The following is a 15989-nucleotide window of genomic DNA, read 5'->3' as shown; positions in this document are numbered from 1 at the left end:
CAAGGTCATAATTTTTTTTACACATTCATCAGTCATAAACTTTGTATATTTATTACGTAATGCTTTATGTAATGCTTTATGATTTCATATTATATACACTATTACACAAAAAATACCCTTTGGAAAAATTATTTGGCGAAGGTCTTGAATATTACATTATTTTATTTTTCGTTTCACATCATATTAATCGAATTTTGTTAAATTATAATTTAAAAGTCTATTTGTTGATAACAAAGCTCAGCGATTGAAACATTACAATATGATAACTAAACATAATAACCATTTATACATTTATACACATTACACTTAGAACTATAATAGGAGCACTGAAATTTTAATACATCGATAATTTAGATAATGTAAAGATACAATTTCGGAGAGATTATAACATAAAATAATAATAAAAACAATGGATTTATAATGGACTTTAAATTATTGGTAAATTTGAAAAATTCATTTATAGCGACAGGTATACATTAAATCATTAGTTATTGCATAATTAAATTTGCATAAAATACAAAAGACAAGGTATACACAATATGTATTACACATATATTGTGTATACTCAATATATTATGTATGCTGTATTTTAAAACAGAAAAAATTGAAACAACCAAATGATTGACGTGAATAATATCGAACGTGTAAATAAAAGTATTTTACATAGAATATATCAGAATGCTAATAAGTAATACCAATATATTTTTTTGGATAGATTTATGTTTGTGCGAAATCATATTTGTTTTTTAGAAAAATAAAACAGATACACCGTCTGTGGTATGAAATCATTAGAATCTTTTCCTAGTAATCAGTCACCACACTTTCAAATGAAAATCGTGTAATAATTATAAAAAAACATAATTTTTTGTTTAACTAGAACGTAAGTGGTATATTATGTATAATTTTACTGTAAATATAATGAAATGCTCGTTAAATAGAAATATTATAAAATATTTCATTTCTAAATTTAAATACAAAAATATTATTGTAACCAAAAACAAATATTACAAGAGATACTCATTATTTTTGAAAAAATAATAAACTGAATTGAGTTGAAGGTATTCTTATTGACGTGCAGATACCTACTAATATTTTATAGGATAAAATGGTCATTATTTTAATCTATTGTGCAATTTCGTCTGGACAACAACAGTCGACAATAATGATGATACAGAAAAACTATACCATTATCTAATGTATTATAAACGTATATCAGGTATATAGTACATTTTTGTAAGTAACTATTCCGTTATAAAAGTTGAAAAGCGGTAGGTATTTGAGTTCACGAAATTTGGTCTGTGGCGGCGATGATGTAATACGCAAGTACCTGTTTCCTTTCATACTATAATAATAAACTATACCAGGAATTTTATATCTCTCTATTCAACTCTTTGGATCACAAAAGCTATACTTAGATATTTCCTCGAAAAGTATAGAAATATCAATCACAATATTTCGGAACCATTATCGAATTCTATATAACATTTTGTTTAACTATGCTCGTTTATTTGAACTAAAAAAAAATATACTCTTATAAAATTAAACTGTACGTATTTTAGATTTTGAGTGGATCGATTAATGTATTTTAATTTTAAAATGATACGTGTGTGTGTGTTTTTTTATGTGTTTATGTACATGATAAGTAGTCGTTAAAATGCTCTACTTTAATTTTGAAGGTAGTTTTTGGTAAAAAATTGAATATAGTTTATACTCTGAAGAAGTTAAAATTAAAAATACCTAGTACTTTAAAAAAAAACATAATTTTGAAAGGCTTTTTTGATGTCAACAAAAACTAATAACTACTTCACATTTTCACAAAATATTAATGTTTAGTTTTATCTTTTTATTAAGTTGATAGTTTTAAGTTATTCTTTTGAAAAAAAAAAACACCATCAATCTATAGTAGATTAATAAATAACTTATACGCACTATCTAATTACAGATAACAATAATAAATTATTATTAATAATATTATACTATAATGTATGTAAATCACGAGATTTTAGAGTGTTATTTATTTTAAAAAATTATTGGGTTTCAATACTCGTAGTCTTAACAATTGAAAACACGAGTTATATTATACTTTACCTTTGTATCCTTAATTATAATTTAAACTTGATTTCCAGAAAAAAATTAGGTACTTATAATTTTAATAATTTCACTTTTCGATTACAATAAATGTACACAGAAAATTTTACACCAATACTAATATTGGATGTTGTTATTATAACTCTATTCCATAAAAATATCAAATTTAGTGGAATTAGTTAATTTCAAACATGACACTATAATATATTATAATACATTATCATACTTAATAATAAATTCATCAAATATTTATACCACAATATGAATAATTATTATAGATTAGTATGTTATTATAGTTACAATTCTTATTTACTTTAATGTATTTATTATTGCGAGACATTTTACTATTTTAATTATACAGGTAAACCTTGGACTAGATAAAAAAAAATAATAATTTGTGAAAAGTGAGTAAGAAAACTTAATTTGAAAAAAAGAACATTAAAAAGTTCTATCATTATTCTTATTATTAACCATGGTCCATGACCAAAAATTAAGTTTGAAAATCATGGTTCTTTCGTGACAGTTTCAGTCAAATTAATATTTATTACAAAGTTAATTTATTCGCGTTAAATTGGAAAAATACGTTGAGTATACACGTTTTTATTTTTTCATAATATTAAATAAATAACAATTAAAAGCCAAAAACGAAATTTAAAATTTTTTAAATTCTTTGACTGCCCACCTACTTAGGTTAGATTTTATACCTTATGAGTTTTATAGTTACAATTCATTATATTTTAATCTATACTTTGATAAATTGTTGCTAACTTTGATTGTTGTAGCTTTGATTGGTTTGCTATGAATATTTGCATTTTTTATCTTTCACTTAGATAAGTGAGCTTTTTACTAACTGGGTACCCTTAAAAATTTTTTTCTAGCTATCGCATAGAATAAATGGAAGTGAAAAGTAGCTAAGAGGTCAGCTTTAAAGTAGGATTCGAATATATTTCGTTATTGACTATTGAATAGGTTACTATAAATCATACGAAAAACGATTCTGAGTAGAGACGGTCTATCAACCTTATGTTATATAAATAAATTTATATTAATTTATTATTGTAGATATTATCATTTAATATTAAACCAAATATTTTAAAAAATATCACAAATTATTTTATATTTTTCAATGTATTAAAAAAAAATCGAATAATGTTTCTCATAAGCGTAGCGTTCATGATAAAATTAAAAATCTTAGAAATATAAATACACAATTTTTTTTTAAAGATATTTGAAATTAAAATTTGGTCAAATTCAATGTTTAAAGAAAATAATAAAAATATTAATCCTTATTTTTTGAAGTATTTTATATTTGAATGCTGTGCTTCAATTTCACTAACTATATAATATGTCTACTAAACACTAAAACCACGTAAGTATAAAAAAACACCCGAGTTTAATATTGGATATAATGTAAACTAGAAATAATTTATTTTGAAAAATGAAAACTCGACGTTTCTCGATTTTGTTGTTGGTAAATGGAAACGTTTCAAACAGAAGTAATATTAAGTTTCTATGAATCATATTTTATTAAACACAATATATCACTATGATTTACTGTATCTAACTCATAAATAAATGGGTTTTATTAAAATTTTAAACAAAATATAAAATCTCTAATCTCAACCTGTTAATAAAAAATAAAAAAATTAATTTTATCAGCTGTATCATAAAAAAAAATAAAATGTTAATATAAGTTAATTTTTTCTAATAAATAAATGAATAAATAACAATACAATAAATCTTAAAATATACTTCTTAAATAATTAAATACAAATAAATCATAATTGTTCATAAATATTTATTTAAGTATAAATTTGTTTTGAATTATAATATAATATACAAATTAATAAATTAGACACAAAGTATTTCACAGTAGAATACCTATTAAACTGAAATTTTATAAATTTATAATAATATGTGAAATCAATAAAATTAATTATTATATTTATTATTTCATATATCAATAACTTTTTCTTATATACCCACCTACATATATAATTATGTATATTTTAAACATAGTACTCTTTAATTTTTTTTTTTTAATGTATAATATTATTTATATAACTGAAAACGATATATATAATAGTTTGTATCAAAGTAATAATTTAGATCGTATTTATTTATTTTAATTTAAAAACAATTTATATTCTAAAATAGAATATTTTGCTTAATGTCAATATATAAATATCAAATATTAAACCATGGTTGTAAGTATGAATATTTTAAACCTATAAGCAAAAGCATTTAAAGTAATAATAATAATTTTTTGAGATATCCCCTTACTACACCAACCCCCGTATGTAAAATTGTTATAAAGATTCCCTATCTAGTTTTTGATTGTATATTTAATTCAAAATCATACTGATTAAGTGCCAAATATTTTCAAATCATTTTTTTTAATTATATCTTTGGGAAGTGTTATTCTAAGAAGTGAAACTAAATCGAAAATAATTGGTTCTATTTCGCGAAAACCTACAATATATATTAACCACCAGAATCTAACAGTGAATTAGTGTTAGTAAATTAAAATAACAGGAACATAGATTTTTAAATAATTTAAAAAATATGTTTTAGAATAATCAGTAATTCTTTTTTATATTTTTCGTCATTTTATGGTAATATGAATACTTATAGTATAAGTAAAGAGAGCTTTGATAAATTTATATTATTTCAGTCTAAAGTCGTTTATTACACACAAAATCTTAATATTAATTAGCTATTTATATTTACGAGAATATTATATTGTATACGTAATATTATACCTATATTATTATTTAATGTAAGCATACACATTTGAATAAATACCAAAAATATTTATTTATTTTTAATCGTTTATTACCGTCATTTTTTATATTTTTGATAACCAAAAACATAACCTTATAATGAAATAATTCAGAATAAGAATCATAACTTTAACAAAACGAACCATTCCTTAGAGCATAGGATACATACTTTAGTTTTAATCAATTATAACAATATAATTTAATGTAATTATTATGGATGAATTTATTTATATTAATTGTAAATAGTTTTTATAAATATTTAATATTTACCTATATTATAATATAAATATAAAATAAAGCTTAAGATCACTTTATAATAGTGTACTATTATAACTTAAAACATGTACTATTTTTTTCACACAATACGTATTTTAAACAATAAATTGTAGCATAACGAAACAATTTATACTGATAAAATAAAATGTCTGTAAAAATAATCTTATACGACGATGTGATTAGAGACTATTTAAATTCAAGTTGTTAAAAGAATGGACTTATAAGATTATATAAGCTATAAATATTAATTTAAAACATACTAGTTACTATAAGTTTTCTGGGTTAATTGTCCACACCATAATATTTATAAATACGTAATAGGAATCTTAGTCATTGGACATTGGAACATTGGTATATAAGATTAAAATTTATTTAGTTTTTAAACACCCGTGGTTGACCAGTTTTTTATGATATAGTTAAATATTTATGAATTATACATTTCAGTACGATACGAACTACAAAACGAAATATGTTTTAAACAATCTAGAAAACATATTTAAAACTTTTTTTTTATAGATAATCAATTCTAAAATTATAATACAATTCTCTATAAGAGATTCTTAAAAAAGCAGCTTAAATCTTATTAAAGTATCTTTTAACAAATAACTGTAAAACAATTTAACATTTATGTTCATTTCCCAAGAAAAGTTTTAATATTTCTATAATATTATGCTATCGATACCCATATTATAAATACTATTATAAATTTAAAGTACTTTTATATTTTGATCATAATATTTGTAATAAAATTATGAATAAATCTGAAAAATTAGGTGTGTTTTAAAAATATAAAATCCAAGATTCATGAATCATTCCAAATCAAATATTCATACTCATTATCAGCTATTTTTATTATTATTATAATTTTATTTTAATCATATAGAGTATTTATTCAGATACTGGTATATTTTCATATCACCAGAACGTAATGTGAGTGTCTTAAGAATTTTTTTCTGAACTTCTTGTTAATGTGTATATCAAATACAAAATAATTGCTTCTGTATAGGTAGGTACTACCTAATATAAAACATTTAAAATCTTAAAATACGATGTAAACTTCAAGAATGTATGAAGTATACAGATATGGTCAGTTTCTACTGCAGTGAGAATTCAACATCATAATAATTATTAATAGTTTAGATTTATTCTATTTTTGTTTGTCTGGGAAATACGTTTTAAAAAAATTATCATGCGCATAGACATTTGTGTTATTTAATTAAGGACAATACTAAAATTCACAAACTATTAAACATCAATATCAATAGTTCTTAACAAGTTTGATGAAAAATATTTTGCCTCTAATAAATACATTTTATCAGATTAAATACTATACGTTAATCATCGGGATGAAATATAAAAGCGCAAAGTTGGAATAGAAAAATAAATTGATGAACACGGAACCGTTAACGACTGGCCAAAAACACGAAGGGATGTTTATTTTGTTCGCGAAATAGCGAAACACTTTGCAATCATTCGGTTGTCAAAAAATAAAACTATTCGCTACATTCAAGTACGCTACTGTACAAACACTACGAGTAGAAAACATATATTCGTACACATCGTTATCGAAATTTTCGATGTTCGTTTTTATCGGTCTATTAGCTATAATAATAATAACAGTACTTACTAAGAAAAATAAACATTTTTTTTCCCCATTATCTCCGCGTAAAGATCGTAAATAGTTCGATCGCCTTTTAGTTTCTGAGTTGAGAGATAAATGTATTGATTTTACGATGATATTTTTTCTTATTTTTTTTTTGCGGTGTGTGTCAGTCTTCACCTTTTAGGATAAAATAAATGGTTCGTTTGGAGAGTTTTGTGGTGGATTCTGGTAGAAAATTGTATCTAGTTGCCTAGTCGGTAATCTGTCTTATCGGGGAAAAAAAACAATTAAGAGTTTAAGATTTTTAGTTTTTGATAAAATTAATTTCTTAATTTTGTTATAATTCAAAAACAAATAATTTAAAGAACTTAACATTTTCAGCAAGAATTTATATTAACATTTTTTAAACATTATTCAATATTTTATTATATTTTTGAACTAAGTATAAACAGTTACATTTTTCATTTTTTTTTTTTTCTCTTTATTATAATTACATTTTCTTATTATTACTCAGGTCAAAATTTAATACAAGATTTCGTGTAAGTTTTTATATTAGTTTAAAAGTATTATAAATACATTGACACATTTGTTTTATATGTAGGTACTTAAATTAACAAAATTTATCAAAATTTTAAAATTGTACAAGCAAGTACCTAAACTTAACCTAACCTTTGTAGTAAAAAAAATGTATAACATCTTCATTTTTTATGGCTAAGATCAATTAAAAAATTACATATTTTAATGATGAATAACTATGATAGTAAATTTGTTACAATTCAAAGACATTAACCGTGGGGATTTAAAACTTTTCGGATATTATGTTTTTTATACCTTGAACCTATTCAGAATTCACAATGTTTTACGAAAAGGTGAAAATTATATAAGTAAATAACAATAATTCAATACAGAGTATAAATATATAATTATTATTATTATAATAATTAAATCAGCATAACTACCGTAATACTAATAGTATAATAAATTACTTTAATGGTTATATCAATAAACATAATATTGTGAAATATTATACTACTACTTAATGACATAGGTCGAAAGACAGACCGTCTCCGCTCAGAATGTTTTTTCGTATATAATGACATATCGTTGAATTCAAATTTAACACATCCATTCAGCTGACCCACTCGACTTAATGTATAGAACAGCGGTATATTCTTGACCATCTTTTTATATTTTTGGTTTTGTTTAAGATAAATGATAACATGAATGGTCTGTAACAGTATACGTACTACAAACAATGACTCTTACGACAAGTAACACATTTCAGTATTGCACAAAACGTTATCTTATGTATTTAATCCTACTCTATTTATCATTACATGTAACATTTTTAATATTATACACAACCTGTCATGCGGTGTGTTCAACGATAAAGACAACACAAAGTATTTCGAAAGTATATAGCCTTGAATTTGATTCGAGTTTTTTTTCATTTTTACATTTAAAGTAATACAAATTCCATTGGTTTTGGAATAATTTAATTCAATCAATTTTTTTTCCACACATACAATGTAAAACAATTTTTTTTTTTACTCTATTCACTGAATTTAAATTACATATATATTTTTTTTTTTGGAACAACATTTAAATCCTAATCAAATTTAAGGTCATCTATTTGAATTTTTCGAGTTGCTTTTATTGTTGAATATGTAATATACATTTATGATAAAAAAAAAATCAAACTAATAATAACATATACTATATCATACTGGCGTATTTAAAATAAAATAAGAATGATAAAAAAATAAATAGTATACGGGTCGCTTTCGTAAAAATATTATTTCTAAAGGTAAACATAATCTTAATTTATTCACTTAAGCTTAACAAACCATAATAATGTTTTGTTTTCACTAGCTCATAATCATTATTATTTTTATATATATATATATATATATATATATATATATCAGTTATATACTTGATGAATGATAATATTATTGTAACTAAGACATATCGATAGCTAAGTACAAAATAGTTCATTTTGGTCTTGCAAATTTTCTTTTTGATATATTTCCTACTTATGAAATATATTATGCATATTATATTATTTAAGGCTATGAAGTTTTTTTTAAACATTTTAATTGGATTCTTTACGTATTTAATATCGATAAATACTATAATAATATTGACAAGAAATCAAGAAAATAAAAAAGTCTAATTTGTTTAGATTTAAATTTATATGTATGTAGTTAGAATAGCTATTTACACTTGGCCGTCTATATACAATTGACAAATAAAAACTAAATGTGAAATTATGTATATAAAAATCATTTCGAATGAATGTTTTATCTGTTATAAACGTTTTGGAAAGTATTCATAATATTTGGTAGCTGTGTTCTTCACTAGATTTTTTCAAAAATAACTAAAGAAATTGTAAACTACAACTTATAAAAAGTTCCAAACCATTGAATCTAAAGTTTTATTTTCGTTTTATTGATATATTGCATACAATTGTATGATACATCTTACTAATGAATTAAAATAATAAACATCAGAAAATAGATTGTTATTTCTGCCGAGAAAGCAGAACCTATAAAATTAAGATTAAACTAAATTAAGGCATTTTATATAAAATATTTATCTCTCTAAAACCGTATTTTTAAGTGAATATAAGTATATTTCATACAATAAAAGATCCTATATTCCGTCCAAAATCTGAATACACTTAACGAAACGACCAATAAAAATGTCAGCAAGACATATTTTAAGTGGTTACATTTTTATAGTTTACATTTTACCAATAAATGTGATGTCTTGTAAAAAATGTACAATTTCTTATTTCATAAATATTATTATATTGATACCAAAAATATTTATTATTGATCTATTAAACTTAATACTGATTTTATGTAAACTTAATTTTTCATTATTATTACATAAAACTGATCAAAAACATATTGCTAATTCACATACGTATTGATTCGCATGGTTTCATTCAGAGGAATTTATATAACCATTATAATATGTATACTAAATTTGATGTTGATTTATTAAATAATATGATTTTTAGACAAATAAAGCTTAAGATATTTAAAAAAAAAATTTAATTAATACCAATTCTTAAAAAATTATTTTTGAAAATAATAGTTAAAATTTAATAAAAATTACGTCTGAATTAATTTAAATAAATGTATATAATATATGTTTATAAAATGAAAAAATAATAAGTATTCGTATCAATAAAAGGCATGACTGATAAAATGAAATTACTATAATATACGTAAAACTATTGATAACAAATTTACAATTTATACTTAATAATCTATAAAAAGAAAAAAAAATCGTTAATGTAACTAAAAAGAAAATATCAATATCATAATAAGTTCATGTACAATAAATGAAAAATGTCTATATATATTATATGTGTGATTAAATAAATATCATTTTAAAATAAAAATGTATTTAATGTGAAAATTATGCTGCTAACTATGTATATTAAATTACCAGGAAAAAGAGGAAAACAAATTAATTCCAAATTTATCAATAACAGTTGAACATTAATTATGATAATTTTAGATATTATGTAACCATAATTAATTTATAGAACATCATATATATTTTCAATGGGCCATGTTCGTAAAATAAAAAAAAAATTAAATAATTAACATTTGCGTTCAAAAGAATCATAATATATTATTTTTAAATTATTTTTATTATCTTGGATTAAATGTTGTTAAAATAAAATATAAATAGTTTAAAAATCTTATTAGGTACTTAAATTGAAACAAATTTCGTCAACCTAATATTATTTATTATATTAATGTGTTCATCTCAGGTACTAAATTCATTTTTATGCTTGATTAGTCTTTTCAATTTGTATTTTAGAATTCTAAATATTTTAATATTAAGTATTATCGATAATTTTTTTCTGTGATTATTATACTAAAATATAATACATTTTTTTAATGTATATTTAAAGAAACAATTAATATTATAGTAAAATAAAAAATACCATCATTTGCAGTCAGAAATAATTAATTTGAGATTTTTAATTAATTAATTTTTTATATTAAAGTTTACCGACACATCGAAGGTGTAAGATTTTTACATAGAATAAATTTTGATATTTTAGATCTTTATTGTATTGTTTAAAAATCATTGAAAAGGCAAAGCCATAAAAAAAGATCAATATAATCTGATGGAAAATAAAACCAAGCAACTAAAATCTAAACCTTATGTTTCCAAATACTCTTTTGTTAAAAGCTTTTTATTTCAAGTACATTAAAATGCTTTTTGATATGGATAGCGTTCTACAGAGTAATCGATTTTACTGTTAGTAAAAAAAATGTAATTACAATCCTTTATAATAAACATATAAAAACAAAATTATTACCTTAACTATTTTCGTTTCATATTGAATGTGCATTTAAGTGGTGGTAATCGTGGTAATTGTTTATCTTAACTAAATATGAATTTAAATTAAATTTATACAATTTCACAATTTAGTTTTTCGTGATTTTTAACTGGGTATTTATTTATACATACTTTTATCATAATATAAAATGTTTTTCATTGTGACTGACATAGTTAAAAACAATAAATATTATATGAATTACTTAAAAACAACTTAACAATATTTAAAAATAAATAATTTTATTTGTAAAAATGAACTGTTATCTTACGTCAAAGCTCAATCAAATTATTAGTATATTTTTTTACGTGTTTTATGTTTATGTAGAAAAGTTATTAAATATAATTTATTTTTCACCGAATCTATATGAAAATTAAATAATAATAATTTACAAAAAAAAATGTATATAGTTTTCCGTTTATTAACGTTTACTTGACGTTCAAACATTTACACGGGTAAAAATATCCTAAAAAAGTAATAATAATAATAAAAACTATATATTATCGGGGAAATTCTTTCGTCAAAGTAATAAATCAATCTTCCAATACTTTACGTCATCATTTATAGTAGAATAGACGCGTGTTCTGAGTAAAAAAAATAAATAATCTATGTTTGTTCTTTTAGTCTCCAGGGTCTCCATTACAACTGGATTAATGAAACCAAGGTTCGTCCCTCTTTTCATTATTCAGTCATTAATCACAATTCTTTCCCTTTCCTTGTCTCTCGGAATTAAATTCCTTCACACCATATACACGCACCCATATATATATATATATATATGTATAGTTTAGATATGCATATCGTATATACATTAATATATTATACAGTGAAATTATTAAATTAATTATTATTAGTATTACATAAATTCCATGTCTCGCCTACCGACATTGTTTCCGATGACACTATTAATTATTCTAAATATTCCCGAAAGACAAACTTTTGTACTACGCATAAACCTATTTCAATTGTGGTCGTTATAAAGTTCAATCATCTTGTTTCGCGAATATTTCAAAGTTTTAAAATATATTACGAGTTAGCTGTGTTTTTCTGAAGGAAATGCACGAATATTATACAGTGTCGTTCAAATGATGTGTGACACAAACGGTGGGGATTACGTTGGTGTCGTTATGCGACCCTCGACGTTTTTGTCACAAAAAAATGTGGAAGACCGTGTATATCAATCAAGTAATAATTTATGTAGCAAATCGTATTTGTTAAGATTCAAGAATAGAACAATACAATTTCGTAGATTTTTTTTCTGTATTCTCGTCTCAAAAGCACCATCGTGTAGACCTTTTAGAAAACATATTATAACGATGTAAATGATGCCAACGCGATTTGTCGATCCGAAAAATATTACTGCGAAAAATTACTGCACTAATGCACTGTATCAGACTGATTTACAACGGGAGATTGAAGATTATGACTGACGCGTTCTCGACATTTCCGCATTTGACGTACAAATAAAATGTATGTATTCGTCAGACCGACACACGGTATTTCTGAGGAATTTTAAACGTTGTATATGGACGAAGATTTTCGTTCACTCGTTTATCGCAGTGATAAAATAAACGCGATAATGGAAAAATGCTGGAAATACTATTACGGATAAGTCCGCAACCCGTAGTGTTACTATGTGTACGGAAAATAAGTTTAGGAATTCATGTATAATAATAATGATCTGCATGATTCACCGTGCCGCAATACGGTGGTGCATTATTGTTTCGTGATTTCACAATCTCGATTTTATCGAATCTGACGTGAGTTTAGCCTCCCCAAACACGCAGGGTCGAGGTGCTAGTTAGCGGTGCCGGTAATTTTCTATTATTTTCGTCGTAATATTGGACACCATTAGAAATATAATTCGTAGATCTAATGACATACATTACATTATTATGTGTGTATTATTGTCGAATTCGATCATTAAAATTAAAGATTTTCGACCCTTTTGGCCTTGTGGTTATAAATAGGTCAACGTCGCATCACCGAGACGCCACCTATTTATGAAGAAACACCAGTCATCAACACTCTCCGCACGCCAACGCCGACAATATATTATATTTGTATCTTAAATTACGCCTAATAATTTAAAGTACCGGTAATTACTATGTCCTCTTCCGTCGTCAATATTTATAAATGTAAAGACATCGCCGACTGCGCACTGGTTTTATATATTATTTATCTTTACCGTTAACTCTTGTTTACGTGGATATAAGAGTATATATTATTATTATGCGCCCGTTTGATTTTACTTAAAGACAATATTTCAATTAGTTAAATGTCATGTATAATCAAAATGAGGTGATACGCTTTATCGCTCCAACGGTGGAACGATGTCAGCTGTCGTCGGGTCAGCAGTTTTCAACACGTAGAAACCATCCCTATGGTTGGTTTTTTTTGTAATAATTATAATTTGTATGTATATTATGTATATATATATATATATTTTTTTTAATATGTGTACCTATTACATTTTTATAACACGATAGGTTTTCTATACAATATTATCATGTAGTCATGTTGATATACTGTTACTGTTATTATAAAATAAATATTAGACGATGTCTAAGTGTAATATATTACAATGTAATATACATGCATAACAGTCTATTATATTATATTATGTTATGTTTATGGAAATCATATTTGTTGACTCGATATAGTCTATTTTTTTCATTTTATTATTCGTAGATATGTTTATCTTTTGGTGGAGTTTTTACGCCAATCGTTTTTATGGCTTTCTCTAAATTCATTTTATTGTTCAAGTCATGGTTAATTAAATTATTAATTCTACTAAACAAAACTGTCTTAACAATTATATTATTAAATATAGGTATTCAATGTTTTCCTTCAATGTCTATTAATTTAATATAATAACAACCAGGGGCGGACTGAGCACCTGAAGGCCCAGGTGGCAAAATATTTTATAAGATATTAAAACATCAATAGATAAATGTACTTAAATTTTTATTATTCCTTATTATTAGTCAAATTATTATAAATGTTGTATTATTTAAAAAAAAAAAAAAAATTACAAAATTAATAAGTATTTTTTAATACATAAATATGTTAAATTATTTAAGAAATGAGTAAATTACTTAATACAGTGGAACTTCTTCCTATTGTATCTATAATTTTATTTGTAGTTGGAATAACATCAGATTCTACACTAATTAACATTAAAGACTCTAATAATTCTTCCTTCATTGTACTTCTAAGTCTGGTTTTTATTATTTTTAATTTTGAAAATGCACGTTCGCAATTCACTTGTGTGCAGGATAGAGTGAGAATATATTTATATGCCAAATATAAGTTTGTAAATGATGATGTATGTAAATTATATTTATATAAAAATTCTAATAAATGTGAGGGGCAACTATAACAGTCAACTTTATTTTCAGTATATTGACAAGAATTTTCAATTATATCATCACTTGATTCTGCAGAATTTTCAGAAGTATTTTCAGTATTTATAGTATTATTTGTTATACTTTTAATACAATTTTGATTATAAAATGATATAAATTGTAGTAACTCTTCTTTCAATGTGTTTCCAGATTCAATATTTGATTTTTGAGCAATAAATGTCAAATTTTCATCATTAATTAATAAAGGATTTTTTGCAAAGTCTTTAAATCGTTTTGGGTTTAATATACTTAATACATCATAGAGTTTTTCATTTTTCTCAAATCTATTTTCAAACGTGGTAATAAGTACATCATAAATTCTTCGATGTGTATTTACTTTAAAATATTCTACATTCGAAATATTTCTGATATCGTCTGATGCCAGCTCACCAGGCATTTTTTTAATTTTTGATCTTCGTTTATCTGGAAACGTTTCTTCAATGACTATATTAAGCTTTTTAATATGTTCAGAATTATTTTTACTAGATATAAAATTCATGGTTTTTTCAACAATTAAATTATATTTAGAAGAACCTTTTTTGAGGTCGCTTAATAAAGACTTAATTAAATTAATGACAGTAATAAAATCTAATTCTTTTGATTGGAGATATTTTGATGCTGGAGTGGTATAATGGAAAATTTCGAGAAATATAAATGAAGTTAGTATATATTCAAAAGATGTCCATTTTTCTAACAAGAATCTGGCATCTGAAGATGTATTAGAATCTATAGATGAATCAGTGTCAAGAAAATGCAGAGATTCAACTAAAACATTATATCGATCACTCGTTTCACCAGACACAAACCAAGAACCAAATATGCATTTTAATGCGGCATCTTTACTATTCCATCTTGTAGTTCCTAACTTTTGAAGTTTTCTTAATTTATCATTTCCAGTTTGATCTTTTGAAAGATAATTTTTCCAAATTCCAGTTCTTTTGTATGAATCAGAAAAAAAAACTGCAGTTTTCTGTAGTAAGTTGAAAAGATCTTGAGCAGATTTACAACATGAAGTAGAGTCTGTTACTATTAGATTTAATACATGTGCATGGCAATGTGTATAAATTGATTCGGGTGCAACTGTTTTTAAATGAGCTTGAAGACCATTATAAGAACCACTCATATTGGCAGCACCATCAAATGATTCCCCAATTAGTTTTGTTAGAGGGATATTCAATGTATCTAATTCTTTTTTCACAATATTATATAATGCTTCACCAGTTCCAGAGGTTGACTCTACTAAAGCAATCATTCTCTCAATTATTTTACCATTCAAAACATATCTTAGACAAATACACAATTGATCCATTACGGACGTATCCTGAGAAGAATCAACTTCTAATGAATACTGCCCCGCCAATAAAACTTCTTCTGAGATATGTTTCTTTATTAAATTACCAGTTATAGAAAAAATTTTATTTAAAAATGTTTTTGATAGAAATGTTACACATGAACCACGTCCA

General features: G+C 23.7%; 2 protein-coding genes across 2 annotated transcripts in view; both read right to left on the bottom strand.

Moving 5' to 3' along the window:
• Positions 1-15989, bottom strand: part of LOC132931635 (protein qui-1) — a 196304-nt gene that overhangs the window by 168079 nt on the left and 12236 nt on the right. The gene's annotated exons all lie outside the window — the stretch shown is intronic.
• The window catches only part of LOC132918716 (uncharacterized), a 47478-nt gene that overhangs the window by 22139 nt on the left and 9350 nt on the right, over positions 1-15989 (bottom strand). The window contains exon 3 of the mRNA XM_060980145.1: positions 14864-15910. Coding sequence (XP_060836128.1) covers positions 14864-15910 — 1047 coding nt within the window. The remainder of the gene's footprint in view (positions 1-14863; positions 15911-15989) is intronic.

Source organism: Rhopalosiphum padi, chromosome 1 (assembly GCF_020882245.1).
Source record: "Rhopalosiphum padi isolate XX-2018 chromosome 1, ASM2088224v1, whole genome shotgun sequence".
NCBI classification, from domain to species: domain Eukaryota; kingdom Metazoa; phylum Arthropoda; class Insecta; order Hemiptera; family Aphididae; genus Rhopalosiphum; species Rhopalosiphum padi.
This window is presented reverse-complemented; position numbering and strand designations above follow the sequence as displayed.